At 41.4% G+C, this 24,688-nt stretch overlaps 4 protein-coding genes across 5 annotated transcripts in view; 3 read left to right on the forward strand and 1 right to left on the reverse strand.

Moving 5' to 3' along the window:
- The window catches only part of LOC111671481 (SH3 domain-binding protein 5-like), a 12,016-nt gene extending 6,537 nt beyond the window's left edge, over positions 1–5,479 (reverse strand). The window contains exons 1-3 of the mRNA XM_023428581.2: positions 5,111–5,479; positions 4,543–4,605; positions 1,673–1,801 (exon numbers count right to left, since the gene is read on the reverse strand). Of these exons, the coding sequence (XP_023284349.1) occupies positions 1,673–1,801; positions 4,543–4,605; positions 5,111–5,194 (276 nt within the window). The 5' untranslated portion in view covers positions 5,195–5,479. The remainder of the gene's footprint in view (positions 1–1,672; positions 1,802–4,542; positions 4,606–5,110) is intronic.
- Positions 5,480–7,077: 1,598 nt separating this feature from the next.
- On the forward strand, positions 7,078–14,862 carry mturn (maturin, neural progenitor differentiation regulator homolog (Xenopus)). Of its 2 annotated transcripts, XM_087179926.1 has the most exons (4): positions 7,078–7,227; positions 7,356–7,589; positions 11,876–11,998; positions 13,388–14,862. In XM_087179926.1, exons 2-4 carry the CDS (start codon positions 7,431–7,433, stop codon positions 13,493–13,495), a joined length of 390 nt encoding a protein of 129 aa, XP_087036052.1. In that variant the 5' UTR covers positions 7,078–7,227; positions 7,356–7,430; the 3' UTR covers positions 13,496–14,862. The 2 variants fall into 2 exon arrangements, with proteins under 2 accessions (XP_087036052.1, XP_023284269.1); XM_023428501.2 differs by having other exon boundaries at positions 7,078–7,589.
- Positions 14,863–15,363: 501 nt separating this feature from the next.
- On the forward strand, positions 15,364–21,096 carry LOC111671480 (E3 ubiquitin-protein ligase znrf2-like). The gene is made up of 4 exons (XM_023428580.2): positions 15,364–16,125; positions 17,669–17,764; positions 19,399–19,504; positions 20,180–21,096. Exons 1-4 carry the CDS (start codon positions 15,798–15,800, stop codon positions 20,235–20,237), a joined length of 588 nt encoding a protein of 195 aa, XP_023284348.1. The 5' UTR covers positions 15,364–15,797; the 3' UTR covers positions 20,238–21,096.
- Positions 21,097–21,936: 840 nt separating this feature from the next.
- Positions 21,937–24,326, forward strand: txnl4a (thioredoxin-like 4A). The gene is made up of 4 exons (XM_023428526.2): positions 21,937–22,070; positions 22,313–22,492; positions 23,617–23,720; positions 23,834–24,326. The coding sequence occupies exons 2-4, from the start codon at positions 22,340–22,342 to the stop codon at positions 24,003–24,005; spliced, it is 429 nt and encodes a 142-aa protein (XP_023284294.1). The 5' UTR covers positions 21,937–22,070; positions 22,313–22,339; the 3' UTR covers positions 24,006–24,326.
- The last annotated feature ends 362 nt before the right edge of the window (positions 24,327–24,688 follow it).

Below are 24,688 nucleotides of genomic sequence, written 5' to 3' on the forward strand. Positions count from 1 at the left end.
TGGTGAGTAACTGGCATCAAAAGTTGGAGAACACAATTTACCATTATCTTCATGACTCAAAAGCCCGCTGAGTCATGTGACAGCGCGCAAATGACGAGCTCTGTCATCAGTTAATTAACTTGATGTCATGGAGACCACATTAACTGACTTGTCTCCAAAGCAAACAAAAAATTGGTTTTTGACATCTGTCTGTCTGTGTGTGTGTGTGTGTGTGTCTGTCTGTCTGTCTGTGTGTCTGTCTGTGTGTGTGTGTGTGTGTCTGTATGTGTGTGTGTGTGTGCGTGCGTGCGTGCATGCGTGTGTGTGTGTGTGCGTGTGTGTGTGTGGGGACTCATTTTTAATTCATGTGTCAGACACTGTCACCCTGTCTGACACCACTGTCTCTAGAAATTCACCCCATTTGCAGTTTTGGGAGGTGAGAGATGGAGGGTGAAGAGGTAGAGAGAGGTTGATGGAGCAGACAGGGAGGGTCAGAGAGGGGATACAGGAGACAGACAGACAGGCAGACAGGCAGTGGTGCAGAAGAGAATGCTGGGTAAAAAGGACAAAGGATAGGACAGTACAGGCAAATTCCTATACACTAACCACCCCCCCCCCCCCCCCCCAGTCTGTTGGAATGTAAGGGGGGAAAACATGGGGGGTTGGGGATGAGGCTGGCTAATGGTTGGGGGTAGGTGCAATATTGTGTGTGTTTGTGTGTTTGTGTGCTTTGACGGGGTCAATGAGGGGAAGCATTTGAATCCCTTAAAAAATAGGTCATGTATTAAATATTAAATATTCATCCATAAATCATGACCAGACAATACGCTTGTTTAACTCGAGGCCTTTATCGGCTTTGCTCTGTTTAAAACCCCCTGATCTTACTGTACACAAAGACGCACACGCACACACACACACACGACTAGGGAGTACTTTTGATCCTTTCACATGAAAGCAGGTACCATCAAAATTCAAAACCTCCCAGTAATCCCCGCCAGCCACGTGTTACCATCGGGAAAGCAGGCGCCACTGGAAGGTACAGTACTGTGTCATATTGCAAGGACACGCACACAAATACACAACCTATTTCAGTTTGACAGCTCAGCTCTGACACACAAATGTCAGCCCTATGATGAATGACTCATAAGCTCCTTCCTCACTGGCTCGGACAGGGGGGCGCTGGACTCTAAATTTCTGGTGCCATCCAATTGGATCAAAGCCTCAACAGGCTGGAGCAGTTAAGACAGTAAAGGACGTGTCTTACTGGAGAGGGGACATCACAGTTCAGTGCAATAACCACTGGGGAAGTTGCCCTACTTTGCATCTACCTGCAAGAGTGCAGCAAGCATGAAACCACAAAGACCACTGTGAAACAGCAAAGGAAACAACTATGGCAAGTATAGCAGTATCAGTGCAACGCAGACATTTCCCCTTCTCCACACTGAGCTGGTGTGTGTGTGCGCGTGTGTGTTTGTGAGACATTAGCTTAGGATACAGAGGTGTGACTGTGTTTAAAAATAGAAACCACGTGACTGAGCTCCCTTTAAGTAGATATAAGCTGAGCTCTTTAAACTTCTCATCGCTAATCTTCAGTAAACCTGCCCTCACACTCTCTGTCTGCTGACCTCAAGTCACTCAATCCAGCTCTCCTCTGCGTGTGTGTGTGTGTGTGTTTGTGTGTGTGTGTGTGTACCTGTCTTGCTACTTTGCGGGCCTCCCAGTACGGCTTGGAGTCATCCACAGCTCGTCCGATCCTCTTCACCTGCTCGTCCAGCTTCACCGTTGCTTCCACCAACACTGCGCGAAACCGCTGACGGCAGTCCTACACACACATACAGCACACACACACAGATATGACATTATAAACTTATCACTCAGCCCACGGTCAAAACATTGCTGTGATAAATGACGTGTTAAAAGAACTTTTGGCTATGCAAGCAGCATGGCTCCATGAACGGCACTGTTGCTCAGTTGGTCCAGACTGAAATATCTCAACAAGTATCAGATGAGTTACCATGAAAATCGGTGTTATCGTTATTTCCCTCAGGATGGATTGTAACTTTAGTGATCCCATAAATCTTTATCTAACGCCACCATCAAGTCAAAATAGCTTACTTTGCTTTGTGACAAAATTCCTGCAAAACTAATGTCACTCCGGTCAGCTTCAGTTTCACTTTGTGTCCAGTGCTAATTAGCGAATGTTGGCATGCTAACGCGCTAAACTGAGAAACATTGCATCTGCTAAACATCTGCATGGCAGCATCGTGGAGACGAGCGTATTCTCCACTGGCTGCTACATGGCCGTAGACGCTTAGTCTTGTTATCCTACAGATCAATCGAGGCACTTCATCCACGTGACATCATTTAGTTGCAAGTCAGTTTTGTGCATTTACTCAGTGTAGTTTCTCTTGTGTTGTAATGTTATAAGCACCAGCCACAAGTCTGCCTGCTGTGCAGCTTGTGCTGTCTGGTTGGCCCTGATCTATTTGGCCCTGTGCCCCCAAATGGCTCTGAAACGGCTCTTTTAGTTCAAATCATCACTAAACCATTACCCACATACCAGCACATACAGTACATAATCATACACAGCTGTAGATCACTGTTACATTTTGCTTCAGTGGGTCTTGTTGCCCTCTGAGCAAACCTTATATTCTTTGGTGGTGAAATCATGGATGTTTGCGAGCAATGATATAGCATAATTCGCAACATCTGTGTGTGTGTGTGTGTGTGTGTGCGCGTGCGTGCGTGCGTGCATGTGTGTGTGTGCATGTGTGTGTGTGCATGTTTTGGCAGAGTGCCCTGAGTGGCAGGGCATTTTATCTATGTTATTCATACATGAGGTCTGTTATCTTCTAGCTGTAGCAGTGGCATCGAGGCAGGCCATCTGTTTGAGAGCTTGTGTGTGTGTGTGTGTGTGTGTTTATTGTTGTGTCTGTTTGCCAATATATGTTGTAATATATGTTGTAAATTGCAAATTATGGGTTTAAAAGGCAGCAGCACCTGCATCCTGTTCATTAAATCAACAGAGGAATAAAACAGAGGTTAAACAGGGGAAAAGGGAGAGGGTGCTACAGGAAGCACACTTCCTCTGACATCATTACGTTTCCTGACTTCCTGTTCCTGCAACTGAGATGGTGATACAGCACGCAGTCTGAGAGGTAGTAATGCCTGTAAGCTATTGCTTATGTATTTTAGGTAGTTAACAGTGACACACAGTCTCAAACTTGCTGTGTTTACCTCTAACAGACAGACAGACAGACACACACACACACACACACACACACACACACACACACACACACAATCTTATGTTTCTGCCAGGGAACATAAGAGGTTTAACATCATGTTGGCAGAGTAAAGAACCTCATATCTGAGCATGGATTTAACCTCAGTTTTTCCTCAATCCTCTGAATCTACTGTACATCGTCCTTAATCAACTCCAGACTCTGCAGGAAAACAGCCTGCAGCGTGCCAGCGGCGCTCTCACGTTCTTCAGCTCCTGACTTTCATCTCTGCCTCTTGATGAAACGCCTTCTTTCTCTGTCTATATATTTATATCAGTGACTCTACTGACACATATTTCCTAGAAATAATGCCGAAGGACCATAAGAAAATTTGAATTTTCAGCAGGTAATTCCTTCACACTGATCGGTCAAAATAACCGGGATCTATAATAATTAACCTGTAATTTCCTTGAAAACATGAATTAAGAATATATATAACAATGGTTCCAACACTGAGACTTGTGCATACATACAACTCAGTCCTCTCTCTCTCTGCCTCTGTCATTTGTTATATCTATTCCAGCTCTGGATTGTGGAGTTTGGATGAGACTGAAGGTCTAATGAGAAACAGAAGAGGCCTACTTTGAGGAAAAGAAAATCTGTGGCCTGCTTCTGGAATGTTTATACTTTTGGTGAACAGTAACCTTCTCTGGCACACATTTACATTCAAGAAAAAAAAGAAAAAGGAAAAGAAAAGAGACCTATCATCCATCTTTCTGCTGCTGCTGCTTGCTGCATTTTTCCGCCTTCTTCCTCTTTAAAAGTGTTCAGTTTGTTTTTAAGGCTGAGGGAGTTGCGGGGAAACGAGGAGAGCACTTGAGATTTAGACTGTTCCGAATGTGCCATTCAAATATTATATTTAACATTCAGATCACATGCTTCTTGCAGCACTAAGAGTTCATAAAGTACAGTGCTACTAAGGCGGGGTGGCAGTTTTTTCACATTTTCCCTCAGAAGCAGCTCCTGCTTTTAGAAAAATTTCCATCTCTGCAAGACATTCCATGTGAACTGTCTCAAAGCAATGACCTCGTTGCTAGGCAAATTCCTGAAACACACGAAATGGTGTTGGAAACGAGATGAAATACCTCACAGCACTGACTGGATTTCTCACTTGTTCACAGTCGAACACAGGATTTTAAGTGTGAAAGTGAGACTTTAATGGCTCCTCGAGATGGGTGTTTGAGCGGTGCAGCTCAGCCACGGCTGGGAGTGTTTACCCCAGCAGGGAGAAGCAGTAATGATTAGGACTACAGTGTTCCTGGTTGGTGTTGCGACTTACCTCCAGCTCACTCTCCCAGCGGTTAATGTCATCTGTGGACTGGTTTAACTTCTCCAGTTCGCCCTGTTTACAGACAACATGGTGTGCAACATGGAGAGAGACACAGAGAGAGAGTGGTTAGAACAGATTGTGTATCTGGAGGCTAAACTGTGTGACTTCAGTTTACCAAATTACTGAGCATGCAGCCTTGTGTGTGTGTGTGTGTGTGTGTGTGTGTTTTGGAAAACGGGACAAATTCTCTTAAATCGATTTGTGACCACCTCACAACATTTTAATGCATGACTAAAAACCACAGTTGACAGATTATGCAATTTAATTAGCATTTAATTACTTTAAATGGCACTGTAATTGCTATAGTATAATATTAACACTGTATAATTGTAATATCTTACATTTTATTGACAGAAAGTAATACACTGAATGTGGGGTTAAATGTTTTTTGAAACACTATTCGAAATATTTTCCCTCTAATCAGAGAGTTCCTCACATTAGGCTTCACATTTTCATTTCAATGTCACTTTGACCAGTGGCCACATCTGGATCCATTAATAAGAAAAAAAAATCTCACCTGAATTCTTGGGTCTACTTCTTCTTCCTCTTCAGCACACTGCGAGTCATCTTCACAATTATTCCCACTTCCTAAAGGATCCATTTTCAGGATTTCTGGGGATTTTTGGCGAAAGAAAAAGGAGGGTCTGCTCTGCAAACAAAGCGCGACCCCGGGGTGCCGGACAGCGGGAGGGGGGGTCCAGCAGTGGTGCGCCCTCTTTAACCTTTACGCAGGGCGCATTTCATTCTTCAAGCTTTTAAAGGCGTCAGTGGGTTTAAAGGAGCAGAGGACTCCGCTGTCTGCACAGGAGCGCGTCCGGCCGCAGGGAGATCCGACTCACACTGTGGAGGATCACAACCTCTGGTATCGACAGCAAACGAACTGTGGAAAAGACAGCATGAAACTGATTGTATTTGTCACCAAGACTACTTCTGGTTTGTACTTTCAAAATAAAAGCCACGAGGACCACGACCGTGGGTTTTACGACTCAAAATACCAGCAGACTGGACCACACAGGCCTATTATACCAAGAAAAATACCTGTTTATTAGAGACGCCATTAGCAGGCCTCCTTCTATACGAAGTTGTTGAAGTTATTAATGTCAATAATTTTGATTATCAATTAATTGTTTATGTCATTTTTTTCAGCAATAGTGCCAAAAGGTATCAGCTTCTCAAATGTGAGTATGTGCCAGTTTCCCCGGTTTTCTATAAAAGGAAAAGAAAATACAGAAACGTTCACGTGTTGTAACTTTGGTTTATAGAGGAAAAGTGTTAATCATAACTGAACACAGGCCTATATGGATCTGTTTTGTTACTAAGCTATTTTCAAACATGACTGATGCAAACTGACTGAAGCATCGACAACTGATGATTAGTTTAGTCTGGTACTATTGCTCAGTAAACGACCTGACAGTCAATTTAGGAGCGACACATTCTAGTCCTGTGTTTGGATTTTGTTTATACTACATTTGAATCATGGTTTGTAACTTTATTAAACTTTATTAAACTTTATTTAGTTTATATGAAGTTGGATATGGATCTTCCTTTGTTTCGCCAAATCACGATTTTATTTTGACGGGGACACTCCCTCAAATTCTCCGGTCCTTATGCAGCTGTGTGTTTGCAGCTTGACAAAGCTTGACGCGGGACTGAGAGTTGGTTTCCTTCGCCCTCTGGTGGTGAGGGCTCCTGGGAGCAGGCAGGGAGGGTCAGACTGGAAGCAGGATAATGGCAGCAGCCTAGATTCCTGTAAACACTGTAGAAAAGTGGTTCCCACGAAGTTAATTTTTTTTTCAGGGGTCTTCAGTAAACAAAAACAACACGATGGTTGAACTGCTCATGGTTTCCATCAGTGGATTTAGTGATGATTCACATCCTTTTGCAGGTTTTCAGAGTCAGCCTACTCTGCAGCCATAATGGAAATGAATGTACCACTAAACGTGGGCTAGAGCCTGTTACACTGGTCGTATTCATAGGATACTAGTGATTATAAGAGGATAGAATATTACTTTGAAATGATTGTTTTGTTTGATTAAAGTTTTATTAGAACATTATAACATATGTAAATCATTCAATATTCAAGACCTTGATCATTATTCGGCGTGGAAATTGAAGTTTAATAAACTCAAAATCAGATTTTGTGACCATTATCAGCAGATGTGTCTCAGCTGTGTGAAACCATGTATCAAATTATTATAAATATTACTGGGGGTTTAAAGTTCAAGCTTTTGATATGCTACTATGAAAATAAAGTTACGTGGGAAAATGCCTTTGTGATTTGGGTGATCCTTCAATGACTCTTTTAGATAAAAAATATTAATATTTATTAGATAATGTTTTATACTGTGTCCTTGTGTAATGTTCTTGTAACAACTCGTCTGTTGTTTGATGTCGTGCCTCCTTCATGATGTCAGTAGGTAAAATGATCACTACACTCATTTCGCCTGCAGTGAGAAAGTTGGGAGTAGGCCTATACAGCGCCTCAGATATGGACGGCTGCCCGGCTCCACAGTTCGTCATCGCGTTTTTTCCAGCGTCCTCCTGCGTATGCATGTATGCGACCGACGGGCTGATTTCATAACGTGGGGAGGAAGAGAGGAATGGGGCTTTGAGAACGAATGAGCACCAGACCAGGTAGGCTCTATGCACCAACAGTGTTAGGCTATCTCTATTCCCGGGCCATGCAGACGGTGCGCTAGAGGAGATGCGGTAGTGGAGGCTGCTGATGCTGCTGTCCGATCAGCTGTTATTTGTGTCTTGAGCATCATCGCCGTGACGGCCACAGAGATCGAGATCAAGCTCCGGAGCCAGGGACACCGCAGACCAGATAACAGAGGATGGAGTTCAAGCATCTGGTGGAGGCGGCGGAGAAGTGGTGCTCCGGTAACCCGTTCGACCTCATCTTCGCCGAGGAGGACGACGAGAGACGGCTGGACTTTTACGCAGAGCCCGGCGTCTCCTTCTACGTGCTGTGTCCCGGAGGCACCGACAGTTTCGTAAGTGAGCTTCTGCAGGGCCTCTAGCATGTGTGTGTGTGTGTGTGTGTGTGTGTGCGCGCGCGCGCGCGTGCGTGTGTGCGTCCGCGCGCGCGTATGTGTATGTGTGTGTTCTTATAGGTGTGGGTGGAGGTGGGGTTGTCCCTGCTGCTCCCGGTTTTCCAGCTGATGGACATGGGAGAAGGGAAGGGGAGGGGGTTTGGCCAGGAGGGGAGGCGATGATGTCATTTCAGTTTCAGTGCCCCCCACCCCCCACCTCCAATTCCTCTGTCGATGGTGTTTTTTCCTCCATCATAATCAAATGCGATAACCCTCAGAAACACCATCATGCTAGCCAGGTTAGAAAACCGTGAGGCCTATAACTTTCAAAATAAAAGTCTTACAGACAATTATCCTGTGTTGCATTTAGAACAAAAGCAAAAAAATAAAATAAATATATATTTCTGCAGATCAAAGAACAAAATCATTTATTATTTTCTCCTTAACTGTCATTACATTATTTTTTTTTATTTTTAGCCATGAAAGAAAGTGCTTGCTGCCAAAAAGCTCGAACTCAGATAGGCCGCTTCTCTCCATAGTTAATCCACTGACTTATAAGATTCTAGAGGTTGATGTCCTGCAGACAGTCAATAAATATTTAACAAGGAACGCATTTTCACAGCTTTATTTTGAAGGAATTGGTGCCAGTTTTCTGCTCTGATCCAGGACAAATGATTCCAGCCAAACCCCACTTGTAATGTTTGCCTAGACACAAATAAAATCTGTAACATTTACTTTTAAATGATTTTAAATCTATTGATTTAACTGTTCAGTTATATTTTCTTTCATTTATAGTTTTAATTCAAAGTTCAGTTAATTTCATCTCCCCACATGATAATTTAAATGATGTTTCTAAGTGTTCCTCACACTGAAATGGTGGGAAAATCCCTTTATATTTAGCTTTCTTTGCTTAAAACAGTCACATTAAAAGCCTTTGGCAATATATCAGAATCAGCTGTAAAAACACCACACGCAATTTGTCTACAATTGTTGTTGGTTTTTAAAATTCTCTAAACTCCAAGGAACAATACTGAGAATATGAGCTCCTGCTCTCATCATCTACAGACTGTCTTGACACAGCTCACTGGCTACATCCTATACCGGTGTGGTGCAGTGGTGGTGTTATGAGCCCTAATGCTCCTGAGGCCAGACCCCGCCCTGCTCCCTCCTCCTGCTCAGTGACAGGGGCTAACAGGGCGGGTAGCAGATGGAGATGACCCAGGAGCCAGGGCGTCTGTTCAGTCAGTAACACATTATGTCACACCACGCGTGCCAGTGTTATGTGTTTGCAGGCCTGGTTTGGACTGTCCCACAGACAGCAGAGCAGGGTTGCTAAAGCAGGGGCTTTCCATGGCTGCTGATCAATACCAGAAAATTATAAATCCATCACAGTAAGAATATTGCTCCAGGGAGACAACACAGCAAAGGATTAAATAGCACAGTCATATGCACAAAATGCAAGTATATAAATACATCATGTGGTTTGTTCTCTTCAGAGCCGGCTCTTTCTTCTTTTTGTTTCTCTTTATCTCCCTCTTAACTCTCTGTTTTCTATCCAACACACTAGCACACACACACGCACACACACACACACACACACACATATTCAAGTTCTGTCTGCTATACACTCTCAAATTAGCTAGAATAACTCTCTGTCTCTCTGCAGGACTCTTGAGATCTGGTTACACTTACTCAATCAATACTGCTATCAGCAGGACGTCTCACATGTTGTCTCTCCCCCCCCCCGTCCTTCTCTGTCTCACACACACACACACACACACACACACACACACACACACACGCACACACACGCACACGCACGCACGCACGCACACGCACACACATTCCTTGTCAGTTTATCTTGTTTTTCCCAGATCTGTGTGCCACCCACAGCACCAGCTTGTCCACTAGAGGGCGCTGTGAGATCAGGCCCACCATGATAACAATACAGCTGCACATCACTGTGCTCAGCTCTGTAATTTCCCTCAGGGTATGTCTTAGTAGTTTTCAGTAATCCAGGTCATGTGGTCATACAGTGCTTAGCAGCTGAAAAACAACAATTGGATTTACAGTGTGGCCTTGAAAATGTTCCTCTGCTCATCTGAGTGGCTTCGCTGAAAGGTGCGGTTAGACAGTGGAGTGTGCAGCGGAGACACAACCTCATGGGAGAATCCATCCATCACTGTGATACTGGAGCAACCATCCCTGAACAGGCAGAGCAGGAGAGCGTGACACTACTCCTGTAAACACTAGTAACACTTTTACCTGAGGCTGTTTCACGCCTTTTTCACATGACTCTCGTGTGACCCTATGAAACTGAACCTTAAATTCCATTAGTTTACTCATTAACAATGACGGAATTAAGGTATTTTAATGTGAATTTAATGGAACAATTAGTGAATCATCTAATGGATTTAAAACTAACTTACAATAAAAACCCATTAAAATGGCACAAAATGCATGAAAACCATCCCTGAATTCCTGCACCTTAAAAAGGCTTTTATTTTCAGTTAATTCTAGTCTGGGTTTCATGATTTTAATTATAAGGGTTTTTAATGCATAAAAACCATTTATCACATGCAAATAATCAATTTAAAAATACCTTAAAGTGTTACAGTCCATTATTATCATTAGTTATCCCCAATGAATTTGCACCTGAGATAAAATTAAGGTCCTTTCAGGATAGAAATGGGATGCATGTAATGTCATTTTGTACATTTAATGTGTTTTCTTACCTTTCAAAACCCCTTAAACTGTCACAATCCTTTGATGTAAACATATTCAAAGCCTTATTATACTAATGATGTTTGGAAACTGAACATCATTCATTTTCACCTGAAAACACTTAAGAGCTTTATCTAATCTAATAATAATTATCAAGATGCTGGATCACCCAAACGTCCACTACAACTGACACAGTGAGAGCATCTGCTTTGTTTTACACCTGCTAGTTATTTACTCTAGGTCAGTCCGCACACTTGGCCAGATATCCCTAATAACATTACCTAATACATAACCTAACAGTTTGGCCTTTAGACTCCAATTAAACAACACTAAAACAAAGTGGAATTGTGCCAGCGGCCTGTCCACAGCAACAATTCCTGCAAGTGCTTTGAGGTCACCCGAAACTTGCACTAATGAAGAAGTTAATTTTAATCCCACTAGACCTTTTATGTGTGATATCAAGGATTTATCATCAATTACCACTGTTTTATTGGCCGTAAGGATGCAAATATTTTCCTGACCTTGTCTTTTGGTTTTAAACTGATCACATCTCTCAGACTATAAAGGCCTCCAGGTAAGAAAGAGTTATCTCGGCTACAGCAAAGTGTTGCCACATGTGTGTATGGACGTTCGTCTAATGAGTGTGTCTTAGAAAGCAGCTGTCTTGTCATTTAACTCTTTACAATAAGGAACACAAAGTCCTGAACAATGACTTCCTGAATAACTGTGTCATTCATGAACTACTGGTGCATTCCCAGACTCAGTAGCTTCTTGTTGGGTGGGATACTGGTGGGATACTGGTCGACTTTCCTAGACTGGACACAATAATTGTATGTAATGAGGGGAATCAGCCAATCATTGTAAGTAATGATGCATTTCTCTGAACAGGCTATTGTATTGTATCTGTGTAAAAAGGAAACCATGATTACTTTTGATTTTGGTTTATTGAGCCTCTGGCCTCTGATTGGATGATTCATGGAGAAAGTGGTTAATATGTAGACTCAGATAGGAGTTAATCATTTGACACTGGCTCATTAACATCCTGTCTTATGTAACTTATCATTATCTACTATGTAGAACTTGATTTAAATTTATCAAAGACCTACTTGCTTCGTCTAGCACTTTGTTATTAACCCATTTGGTTCTTTTTATGTTCCTTGGTAAATATCCAGGTCTTTGTGTAACTCACTGCAAAGTGTCACCACTCTTTGTGTCATTTTCATGCCTTTTTTTGCTCCATGTCCTTGAAGAAATGTCTCTTCTACCGGTTTAATTACTTTGCTCTAGTTTTTCTGTGCAGCGTTGCCCTTATTTACTCGTTAATTCCTGTAAGTTGTCTGTCAGTCTACAGCCCACATGAGGCTACATAGATGGAGCAGGTGTGGCAGCGCTGCACCACCTGGTATAGTGTTAAACCTGTATACCCTTAACATAGTTTATGCAGCGTTTCCTTTATCACTGCTTGGAAATAATGCAATGGGTCTGATGTTTATTAATCTATGTGTGTTTCTCTGTGTGTGCAGCATGTGTGGAGTGAGAGTGAGGACTGCCTTCCATTTCTACAGGTGGCCCAGGACTACATCTCCTCCTGCGGGAAGAAGACTCTTCTGGAGGTGCTGGAGAAGGTCTTCACGTCCTTCAGGCCTGTAAGGAACCAAAAAGCAGTAAAGCTCTGGGAGTCACAGTTTACTCTTTCACTCTCTGCTTGCTGTGTCTGGCTTTATTATAATCCTGATACATTCTGTTCTCTGTGCTACAGACAAAACATCATGTCCAACTCCTCTCTCAACACTGACGTTTTCTTATTTCTTATCAGACAGCTAATGATACAAAACCGGAGCAGGATATAGACCATGATATGAATTCCTAGAATATAAGGCTTCTTCCACAACGAACAACAAATGCTTAAATGTATTCAAGTTCAAGTTCAGCTTTGTTGTCATTTCCACACATATCACTATGAAACTGAATCTTTAAATCCTATTTATCTATTAATAATGATGTGAATCCGGCTTTGTTAACAGTATCTTTATGGGCCAATTAAGGAATAAATTAAATTAGGATGTAATACATTATTGACAATATGTATTTTTTAAAGGAATGTGGTTTAAGAGGTTTGTAAAGAGCAAAACTCCCTAAAAATTAACCTGATGTCATCGTCACTTAATTCTAAGATTTTACAAAGGGCCTTTATCTCCTAGTTAGAACCGATTAAATACATGAATGATAGATAAATGTTTATCAAATATAATTAGTTTACACGTGAAAATCCCCTAATGTAAACCAAAACCCCCACCTCAAGTCAATAATTGATGGATTTGTCACCTATTTCCAGTCTAAATTAAGGAGAAAGTCATATATCCATTAAATGTTCTCTGTGTGTTGCCTTTAAGGTCTTTCCAAATGAACAGAGATTTAGCAAACAGCATGATTTAGATTAAAGGAATAGTTATATATTATATGAGCTGGGTTAATTTGCTCTCTAGCCCAATAATACCACAGTCATGTGTGTATGCTGGTTAGCACAGCTTAGCATAAAGACCGGCGACAGGGGGCAACAGTTAGCCTGGCTCTCTTCTAAGGTTACAAAAGCTGTCTACCTGAAGCTCACACATTATATCAGTGCCACAGTAACTCCCCCACGGTCGCAGCTGCTCGTCTGGCAACCTTACAGTGACGGCAAGACTCCAGGAAGTCACTTCACCCCGCCAACAAACAGTCTCACCCATTACCCTACATGGAACCACAACACGCTGCTTTTTCTAACCTCGGTTTGTGTTGATTAAACAAACGAGAAATAACATTATTTTATTATTGAGCTTTAGAAGTGCTGCAGCTTCATACTGTGCTATCAATCTCTGCGTCTGGCTCCCAGCATTCCTTCAGAGTCAGACTATTCCTTAACGGTGTTTGGTGTGTTTTTCAGGAGTAAATAAAAAATTCATCAAATTGTATCGGGGCCATTTGCACACATAAACACACTTTAATGGCTAATGTCTCTAACACAACCTCCTCCCTCTCTCTCTCTCTGTTAGCTGCTGGGTATTCCAGACCTAGAAGACGACAGCTTTGAGCATTACCACACTGACATGGAGGGGGAACCGGGGCCCGACCAACAGCAGATGGGGGTCAGCCAGCAGTGATGAGCCCCAAGAAGAGGCCTGCAGCCGGGGCAGAGCTGCCTATGAGCCCAGGGGCCTCGACTCTTCAGCCCAAACACTTAACAACACACTCGTATCCAAACACACACACACACACACACACACACACACACACACACACACACACACACACACACACACACACACACACTGACATTAGGGCTACGTGAGCTGTAGCCATGTACAATGCAAGAATCATAATCATTCACCATTTGGTTAGTTAAAGTTCCACAGCACAGCAATATTACATCGGCCTCAGCTGGCTTTGTTATGCAGAAATACAGTCAGATGTTACCGCAATACACACTTTCCCTGTGGCTTTGGAGATGAATGTGACAGATAACCTACTTTCTCCGCATGGCTGTTAGCACGGAGGATAGATGAGAGCGAGATGAAAGATGAATGGGTGAAAACTGACGGTTTGTGGCTGCCCGTGAGGCAACTGGAGTGACGCAAAAAGAGGCGAGGAAGGAGGTTGTTTTAGCAACGAAGAGCGGTAAAACGTTCCACTTGATGGAGGGAAAGAAGGAGGGAAGTGAGGATGTGTAGTTGTGATGTGGAAGTCAGGTGAGGCAGCTCTCAGTCTTAGCCTGTTTTAAACACACTGTTATAATAGTTGTATAGGTTACAGTCAAAAGCATTTCACACATTCGCTCCTCATGTGGAAAGTGTGCAGCTTTACAGTAGCATGGGTCATATTTTTGGAGGTGTGTCTCTTAGTGTTTCCAAGAGTTAGAAGTCACTTTATGAAGACGTTTTTAATCAGTGTTACTATCATATGACCATCACAACAAAGGCTCATGCTGCAGCTTAAGCCCTTCCTGGTTTGGGTGTCTCGTCGTCACATGACACTCTTAGTTCCTGTAGTCTTCCTGGTTGCTGGTGGTTCACAATTTACCCTCTTGATGAGATACACTCCTGAAATTAACCCCCTTCTCTTTTTGCGTGTGTTGTTTTGAATTTATCTGCTTCTTTCGAGGTTTTCGCCTGACCATGAATTTAACGAGTGCACACCCAAACCCCAGAGTGATATCACAGGGAAGAGAAAATATTTGTCGTCAGCCTCCCTTTGCCTACCCTGTAATTTCTAATCTGACAGTGTGTTTGTTGTATGTCACATCCAGTGCACTGCGATGCTTCAGGCCCCCCCTCTCCCCCCTCCCTCGCCTTCAACCACTCGATCCACATGCGAGACTGCATCAGATTTATCTTTATCTTTAGCCTGTTTACTTTGGCTTGTAAATGTTTTTGTCTTTTTATTGCCTCTTTGAATGTTTCTCATGCAGTGTATCTTCTGTTTGCCCTCCGATGTGTGTGAAATTGTTCAATAAACCGTGTGAACAGAGCAAGTGTTCCACAGGCGTGTGTGTGTGTTTTTTTTTTCTTAATGGCCTGGAGTTAATGGCACACAAAGCGCTCAACATGGAGGGCCGGTCATATCACACCGCGGACTGGTGACCTGCCGCTGTGCCAACAGCCCCGCTGGTGTTACTGGGCTTGACGTCACTCGCCACCTGACGCGCCCACTCAAGGCTGCGTCAAGCTGAAGTCTGATGAGGCCAAGACCGGAAGCACTGATCCGGCCGTCGAAGTAAAAGCATTGATGGTAATAATTTAAGTAATAGCTAAAGAAAAGACATAAAGGTTTGCTCAATATAGGGTACCAGATAATACCGAGCATTTATTTTATAGAAACAAAGTTGTATTCTTTATCACAGCTACTTTTCACTCTTCATTTTGTTTTTTTTGCACAATTAAATACTTTTACTTTGAAGGCGAATTTACCTTGTTCTGGTGGGCTTCGGGTGGTTTGACGGAGCTTCCTCGCAGAGGGAGGAGGGCAATCCCTGCTTTTATTTTTCTTTCCAGACGAACACAGTTGAGCACAAAAACAAACTTGAACCAGACGAGCTGTGGGGTCAACACTCGAGCTTATGTGTTCGTCTGAAGCGGAGGAACTGAGGACGTTTAACTGAAGAGATTTTTTTTTTATTTTTATAATTTTCCATTGTTGAAAAAAGGGAAGGGCTCTGCCAAAAAAAAACAAAAAACAAAAAAAACAACCATTTGGAAATTAAGTTGTGCGTCAGTGAGTGCGCACTTTACGCACAGGGCGCAGCATGAAACTTTGAGATGTTGGATCACCTCGCCTTTATTGCTGTTCGTGCGTTAGGTTTTATTTCCTTTGTTGGTGTCAGCTCTTCAGGACTCACTGCGATCATGTGTCGTGGCTAAAAACTTTATAGCGCACTCAAAAACCCTGAGGAGGAAAACCTGAGACAGCATGGGGGCCAAACAGAGCAACCCTGTATTTGATGGTAGAACTCGGGCTTATTCCAGCTCCGATCTCCCATCTGGAAACCCCAGCGGCGGGGAAAGGATTGCGGGGTTTAGGTACACAAATGGACCCGATGGCCCCCGGATCCGGTACACGGGTGCAGGGCCAACCAGCTCCGGGCTCAGTATACCGGCCGGCGGCAGGTCAGGGTCTCACGGACTCAATCAGAGCCTCGATGGCACGGATGGTGACGATGAGGGCCAGCTGCCTCCTGAGGGCCACAGGCTGCTTATAGGGTCTTTACCGGCTCACTTGTCCCCTCACCTGCTGGGAGGTAAGACTGTAACGCATGAGTTGTAAATTCAATCCAACAGTAAACCTATAAAACATCTGGAAACGTCACATTCTTACGAGTTTCTGCTTATTACCTTTAAAGGTATTTTTAATTTCCTGATTACTTCATTGTTCCGGAAGTACACACTGCCTGTGTATAAAGAATAGTGAGTTCAGACATACTTTACTCCAACTCTTTAGCTATTTATAGTGTTCATTGTTCTTATTACAGACTTTATTGCCCTTATGTCATTCCACTTCCATGCTTTACCTCATGTGGCAGAACTGCAATATGTCAGCTCTTTTCAGCTGTTTGTTTAGAGTCAACATGTTACTTCATGTTTGCTACCATATGTTTATGACACTGCTACAAGAAACCATAAAGAGTAAACACATGCGTTGTCAGAGCTGCTTAGTAGTTTTCCATTTGACATGTGATACCTGGCATATAGTTCTAACTGTCTGATGACTGAGCCCTTTGTTTAGCACTTCTGCACTTTTCATGGAGCCACAGGTGGCTCTGCTGCACTGAACTGCTGTTTTCAGCAGTCCGTCTTCTTCTTCTTCTTCTTCTTCTTCTCTGACTTGCAAAACGGGCTTGTTTTTCACCCCTGCTAAGAGGGAAGAGTGCATTATGTAGGTCAGCAGATAAGAGCTTCCTGCTGGTTACACATTGTCTGACACACACACACACACACACACACACACACACACACACACACACACACACACACACCACACATGCACACAAACTTCCTGAATCCACAAGTCTAGCTGTTTCACAACTAGTGGGTTGTCTCCAGACCAGACCATAACATCAAACTAACATGACAGGACCATTAGACTCCTCTAACATCCATGTCACTGAAGAGCAAAAGATCTAACCCCTCCCCCTCTGATTACTGGCACAGGTCACTTCCTTGATGAGCAAGTGTAATCATTAGTAACCTCATCAATAAACTTTGCCCATCAGATACATGTGATCTTGACTGTGCAGGCCTCACCCCACCCCCTACAAACACATGACACAAACATAAGGTTCACAGCAGAGATAATGACTACCTGCAAATAGGTTGCATTTGTTATCCTTTTCTTGACCGCGGTGTTATAACGTTAAACAGCAGGTTAGCTTATCTCAGGTCAAGCAGCTCCTGGCCTGTTAATCTTTGTGCAGCTGAGAAAATGTGCAGGGCCGAGTGAATCTGTTTCGAATCATGAATTAATGAATCTAGTTTAATAAATAAAGAAATTCACAGACACAGTGCAATAAATACTGAAGCGTCTCAGCTTGAGGATGTGGTCAAAGCAAAGACACCTAAAGATTGTTTGTGATTTGGTAAGCAGATTGTTACAGATTGTTTAAAGCAGACAGAGAGCTGGTAAGTGCATGCAGGTGTTAGGACCTGTGGGACTGTTAAAGACTGTTACAGATCATGCAGGCAGTCCCACGTCCCCTCTCTTGTGTACATATCAATAAAAGGTTATGAGAGAGACGCCGGCACATCTGGGTCCTCATGTTCTCGTCTTTGTGTTTTTCCTCCCAGGCTTCCACTGTCCTGTCTGCTCCAAGATTATGGCGTCGGATGAAATAGAGAAGCACCTGCTCATGTGTTTCAGCAAAACGCGCCTCACCTACAACAGTAAGAGATCAGGACTGAAAGTGCACGAGTGATTCTGAAAGTTGAAGTGTATGGTGTTTGGTTTTTAGCCACAACAACCTGTTACACCCCCAGTCCTCAGTTTTACCCGTTCACTTTTGCTTAAAATAGACACACAAAACAACATGTGAAACTGAACAATGGCAAAGGTAAATCAAGGTGCTTCAGAGGGTAGCAGTACCACAATGGTTATATCATTGAATATTATTGTGGTTTCCAATGTTTTTGTTTTGTGACCCCTTAAAATGAATAAATGTATTGTCTACTTGGAGCTCCACACCACAGGTCATATGTGTTAGTGTGGACTTGAACTGAAGGCAGTTCAAAAATCCCCAGAGTAATTTTTCATCCATAGATTTTGTGTAAAAGATATTGTTTTTTGCTTTTATTATTATAATTGATTATTACCTCTAATGCATTACTTTGCTGCATTGTAATGGTATGGTGTATGTGGACCTTTGTTTAGTAACTATAATTTACTAGCTAGGTAGTCACAAAATATGCATCATATTTTCATCAAGATCATTATAGGTTTATTAATCTTAATATGCAAGGTAACTTTTAACTCTAGCTGCCAAATAAACCTAATGGAAAAGAAGGTACAGTATTTCCCTCTGTAAACATCATGGAGTAGAAGTATAAGGTAGCACAGGAAGGAAGTAATCAAGTGTAAGTACCTCAAAACTTCACTTCCTTAATCAAAGTTTTTGCCATATTGTTCCTATAAGTGGGGATGAAAATGAATTTAAAAATGTGTTGTATTAAATGGTCTTCAGATAGATTGATAAAGTATCTTTTAAGGAACTCCTAATCCATATAAATGTGTCTGCACCAGCATGTTATACGATGCAGCATGAAAAGATCAAAGCTAACGCAGCTGCACAACTATGCAGCCTTTCATAGGCGTGAAGACTGACTGTGTGAGCACCTGTGTTGTGCACGCCCATCTATATGTGCACACACAAGAAAGGCAAACACATCTCCTCTGTAGACACTAGGTAGTGTCACTACACACACACTTTCTGTTTGTTGAGACTCCCTTGCCTTGACAGTGTTGCATGTATAGAAACAACAGTAGATTGCTATTCATCTTTAATTGTTGATGCATGTGCAGACACATACACACACACAGGTTGCACACACGTACAGCAACATAAACATACAGTACATATACCATATATATATATATGTGTATATTTAGTTACTCCTTAGCCTCAGGTATTGACTGTTGGGCCTATCACAGCTGAATATGCAGATTAACATGTGACACAGAAAAGAAAAAACGTTGTTACCTGTTCTCGGTTTCATCTCGGTTTTATCTGATCAGAGATTCAGTTTTCTCTTCCTGTTTTTGAAATACACTGCTGAATTTTCATACAAAGAATAAAAAATTGAAACTGCGTTCTATGAAAACACAACCTATCCCGACAACAGACTGCAAATATACTCCACACTGTAAGAGGAAAACACCAGCTCTCATCTGTGCTCAGATATTCTGGTACCAAAGGTTAAACAGATGGTTATGCAGCACTCAGTGCTTGAACTGAACATTTGATACAAGGTTTGGTGTGCGAGACAGCCCTTTGCTCAGTTTGTCTCTGTATTGTCTTTCTCAGAGGACATCCTGTCCAGACACTCTGGGGAATGTGCCATCTGTTTAGAAGAGCTGGAGCAGGGAGACACGATTGCCAGACTGCCCTGCCTCTGTATCTACCATAAGGGGTAACTAACACACACTAAAAACACAAATAAATAGATTTTAGCTTGAAATAGTTGAGAAAATGGATAAAATACACTAGATGTGGTTCATCAAACTCTGGGCAAGAAAGCAAATAAGCTTATATCCAAAATGTCAAACTATTCCTTTAATTTTCTTTACAGACCATAACTAGAACAAGTGATACCATAATGCATTGCATTGCAATTTATTTGAAATTATTCCCTGTTTCTCTCCCTCCTGCACATGGCCAAAGATAAAAGGTGTTAATGCAAAACATTTCCAATCTTTTTGTAGAAATCCTAAAAATCTAGAAATCTAAAAACAGGTGACACCCATCTTAGACAGTAATGAGAAAAAACAAGTGATACAATATATGTTTGTTTATAATGATTACAATAACCAACAAATATCTCTCTGTCCTGTCTGTATAATGTGTGACAGGAGTCTCAACTTGAATAAAAGTAAAAAAAAACAAAAATTTAACCATTTCTATAAAGGATTAGTTTGTCATTTTGGGAAGTAGAGTAAATATGAAAGTACCACCATCTTTAGATAGTGTATCTAAATCAGTAAAGAGAAATTTTACTGCGATATCTAAATGTAAATCCAGCCCAGTTTTTATCTTCCTTTGACCACAAGAGACAAACGTCCCTGTTGTCCTCCTCTTCCTGTTTCAGGTGTATAGACGAGTGGTTCGAGGTGAATCGCTCGTGTCCGGAGCATCCTGCCGACTAGGAGCTGCAAGAGTACAGTTTCAATCAACTGTACATCACGGCAGTCGACTGCGTGCCCCGATCTCATCCCAACACTGTCTGTTCCAGCCAGCATCAGTGCTCCTCAGGGATTGTAAGACATTATTGTGTGCAGGATTTTTCATATTGCCTCATGGAACTGCGATGGACTTTGGATATGTTTCTCTAGACGTCGTGGATTGCTCAAAGAACCACTGGTGGAGTCATTTTGTCTCCTGAAAATATGTGAATGTTTCTTATGCCACCTGCTGGACTAAAGAGGTTTCATGCAACATGGGATGTGAATTGAACTGTTTTGCTGAACAGGGTGTGGTTGTATAGCAGAGGACCTGTATAACCAACATGGTGGAAGAGTCTCTTTTCAGCAGAGATTTAGACTGATGCCTGTTCAAAGACTTGTTCGGAAAGCTGAAGGCTGATGTTGTGCAATGTGAAACAGCCATACAGAATTAAAAAAATGCCAATATCAGCTTTAAGGGATGATTACAGTGTTGATGGTAGTCAGGAAATAGATGTGAATTTTTTTTGCAAAATTGGCTTTCACTATCGTTTGTTAAACAATCATCTGTCCTAGACCAAATAGTCTAACATGAAATAGTTGGACGTTGTTAATCATTTGGCCATTCAGAACCACAGTGATGTGATTGTGTAGTTATAAAGTTAGAAATTAAGGATAGGTTGAGACATATCTAATGATGATTCATACTCTCTCTAAGGAGTGCCATAATATGCTGCTATGTCATAGACTGGAAAGTTTTCCTATAACCTTTGGACCGTTGTTCATTGTACTGTGTATTTGTACTGTAATGAATTGCACAACAATAAATGTTCTGTCTTATGTCTCTTTCCTGTGTAAGAAGTATTCTTTATACTTCTATATATCTATATACTAATTAAAATAGGTCATCTTCCAATTTAAAATTCAGTGGGAGTGTTTGACCCATGCATTGTTTCTGTCTGATATGGATAAATGAGAGAAAGATGAGAGGAAGGAGGGAATTCAAGCAACAAATTCATTTTAAATATATATATTTTTGGCATATACTGTGGATGAATAATTTATACATAAAGTCTGCACTTTGGCTTGGAAATCATTATAACTTGCCAAAAATAACACAAAAGTCTAAAGGCATCATCACCTTTCAGTATTACAATCCAAAAACAAAACGATTCCTGATTTTCTATCAGCCAAGAGAAGGCAGTGAAGATAAGTCTCCCCAGGACTGGGCATGCAGGGACATGGATGAAGTGGATTGAGTGTTCTTTCTGTTTGTTGCAAAAGGAGCAGTCTGAGGAAATGACCTCTTTCAACTTACTCAAGGATTTGCGAAGATAATTGCTCTGTATTTCTTTGACTATAGGGTAATTTTCTAATTGCAAATAAGAAAGACCCGAGGAGAGGATAGCATTAGAAAGACAACTATTATCTGAAAATAGCTGAGATGAAGTGAGTTCTCTTCATTGAGGAGACAAAGTTATATATATTTAGTTTTTAGTTAAATTATAAATAACTATGACCATTCTATGAAGGCCATTGTACTGACTGGAGAAATGTTGGAACGTAAAAAATTCTATAAAGTATATTTTGACTGTTGACATAAAAACAACAAAAACGTATACCAGAGACAGAATCTTTGCATGTACGCATGTGACGTAAACACATCGCGTCCGCCGTCGCGCGTTGGTGACGGCGTGCGTACGACAACGTACCACTGACGAAAAGGATACAAAACAACAGCCACCGGGGTTTCAGTGGTTAACAAGCTACAAATAGCATTTATTTCGCCATATAACACACGTTCGTTTGTATTTCGAGGTAAGCTAAGTGTCCCCGTGTGACTTCTTGTTAATTACCATCTAGTAAAGTTTATTCTTTCCCCTTCCAGACGTTTCCTTGGCTAGCTAACGCTAATTGTTACTCGCTAATATCAGCAGGCTAACTGCACATCCCTGCTCACACTACGAGCTGAAATCCTGGTTTTACTGGGATTTAATCAGACGTTTCTCTCATCGCATCTCAACTTATGTGACGCTAAAGCTAAATGTTTTGGTTTTCAGCTTGGGGAACGACAGCTTAGGGTCAAGATGTCGTATATGCTACCGCATCTTCATAATGGCTGGCAGGTCGACCAAGCCATCCTGTCTGAGGAAGACCGAGTCCTCGTGATCCGCTTCGGACACGACTGGGACCCCACATGCATGAAAATGGACGAAGTCCTGTACAGTATCGCTGAAAAGGTTTGGATACAATCTGTCTCATAAACCATGTGTATTGGAACATTAGCATTAGCTCTCCCCCAGCGTCTAAACCGTATTAACTTGCCCAATAGCATCACCTGCTGTAACACATGAATAATAACCATAGAAGAACATTGTGTTTGTAAATACGAGGCTTTCTGTCTGCTTGTCTGTAGGGGATAACATTAACCAGAGCGTTACCAGAGTGCATTGCCACTCCTCCAACTAACAGCTTAGAGGCATATATAATATATTATAGAATATCAGCAAGGACAGAAAATAACTCATATAGTGACCACAAGTTGTAGTAATCAAAAAATCTACTTTATGTTCAAAAGGCTCACACACAATACTAAATTTCACGTACTTGCACTATTAAATGAACTACTATCATTGATTGTCCTTTATTAGCATAGGTGAATGTTGCCACATTGACTAATTGTTGTCAGTTGCATTAAATGTTAGATTATTAGTTTTTGTATTATTAATTTATTACACCTGCAGATAATTTTGATGACACTCCAAAGCAACTGTTGTGATATTAATAAACTTAGAATTGCTTCTCTGTAAAGTTCACATGATCATCACAGTTTATGATTTGACTTGACAATCACATTGGCAGCTAAATGATAGAAGATTCATCATTATTTTCATCAAAGTGTTCACTGCTATGGCATATTATTGCTGATTTTACAACTATAACAATAATTTCTAGACCAATATTAAGGCTGTTAAAAAGCTCACTTGCAATATTTTCTTAAATATATAACCTATGTTCTTGTGTAAGCACATTTAAGCTTACCTGGTTGTTTTAAAACCACGACACTGTGAAGGTGAGAAATTGCAGGTAATGAAAAGACAGAGGAGGCAGTATCTCAGCATCAGTTAAAGGCTAAAATGTAACTTTTCAATGTTGGTGATCAAGTTGCCAGTTACAGTGTCATGTAATGAATGAACTGACAAACCAGGCACTGTAATTTGTAAGAATCCACAGAGCAGCCTTTTGTTTACCCCAGCAGCAGACCCCTCCTAGTCGTGAGGTTGTGCCTGTTGCACTGAACTTACTTTGCTGTTTATAAAGTTAACCATTATAATTTTGTACTTGTCTACGTGTCTTCTGATAGGTAAAGAATTTTGCTGTTATTTACCTGGTGGACATAACAGAAGTGCCTGACTTCAACAAGATGTACGAGTTGTACGACCCCTGCACCGTCATGTTCTTTTTCAGGTAAAGACAAGCATCACAGCATCAGTCCATAGATTATTAAAGTCAGTATTATTTAAGTTAACCAGTTACTATAATGTTATTGCCCTTCTCATATTGTTATTGGTTTTCCTCAGGAACAAACACATCATGATTGATTTGGGCACTGGTAACAACAACAAGATCAACTGGACAATGGAGGACAAGCAGGAGATGATAGACATTATTGAAACAGTGTACAGAGGAGCAAGAAAAGGACGAGGTCTAGTGGTGTCTCCTAAGGATTACTCCACAAAATACAGATATTGATTTTTATTTTTTTCCCAACTTTTTTGAGATGTTTTTTTTTTCCTGATATTTTGTGACAATACAGAGACTACGAGTTACAGAAGTCAAAGAAGATCTTTTACAACATTTTTGTTTTCACCAGCAAAACAAGACAATATTCTTATAAATGGTCATGATTGTGTGACATTGTGCCATTTGCGTTTTTTTGTGTACCATTAGTACCAGTTTATTCAATTTCGCCAACATTGAGTTGCTTTCTTTTTCTCTTTAAACAAGTGCAGATACATTACACAAGTCTTCATTTTTAATGTTCTAATAAACATGGATATTTACATAAAGAAATGTTTGTTGTCTCAATTGTTCCAAACGGGTTTTTGTAATGTTATGATGATATATATTGTTTGACGATAGAAAAATGTTACGCTTTATATTATGCTCTAAATGAACTTTATTGCATTGCAATACTACTCTCTATGGTAATATTTTTAGCTTTTTGGATGCTTTGTGTTCTTCCAAATGGCAAGAAATTTGCATGAAGACAAGACAAACAAATGTGACACAGAACGGGGTTATTCTGAAAAGTAGGACTCCAACAAGCCAAGACAAAATTAAGAGCTTGTACCTAAAAGAGGGGCTACTTCTGTTGCATGGACATGGTTTGGTTATGGAAAGTCGGACACGGATCAGAAAACCATACTTTCCAA

This window comes from Seriola lalandi, unplaced genomic scaffold (genome assembly GCF_002814215.2).
Source record: "Seriola lalandi dorsalis isolate HSWRI2012SDOR001 ecotype SW California unplaced genomic scaffold, Sedor1 jcf7180002054879, whole genome shotgun sequence".
NCBI lineage: Eukaryota > Metazoa > Chordata > Actinopteri > Carangiformes > Carangidae > Seriola > Seriola lalandi.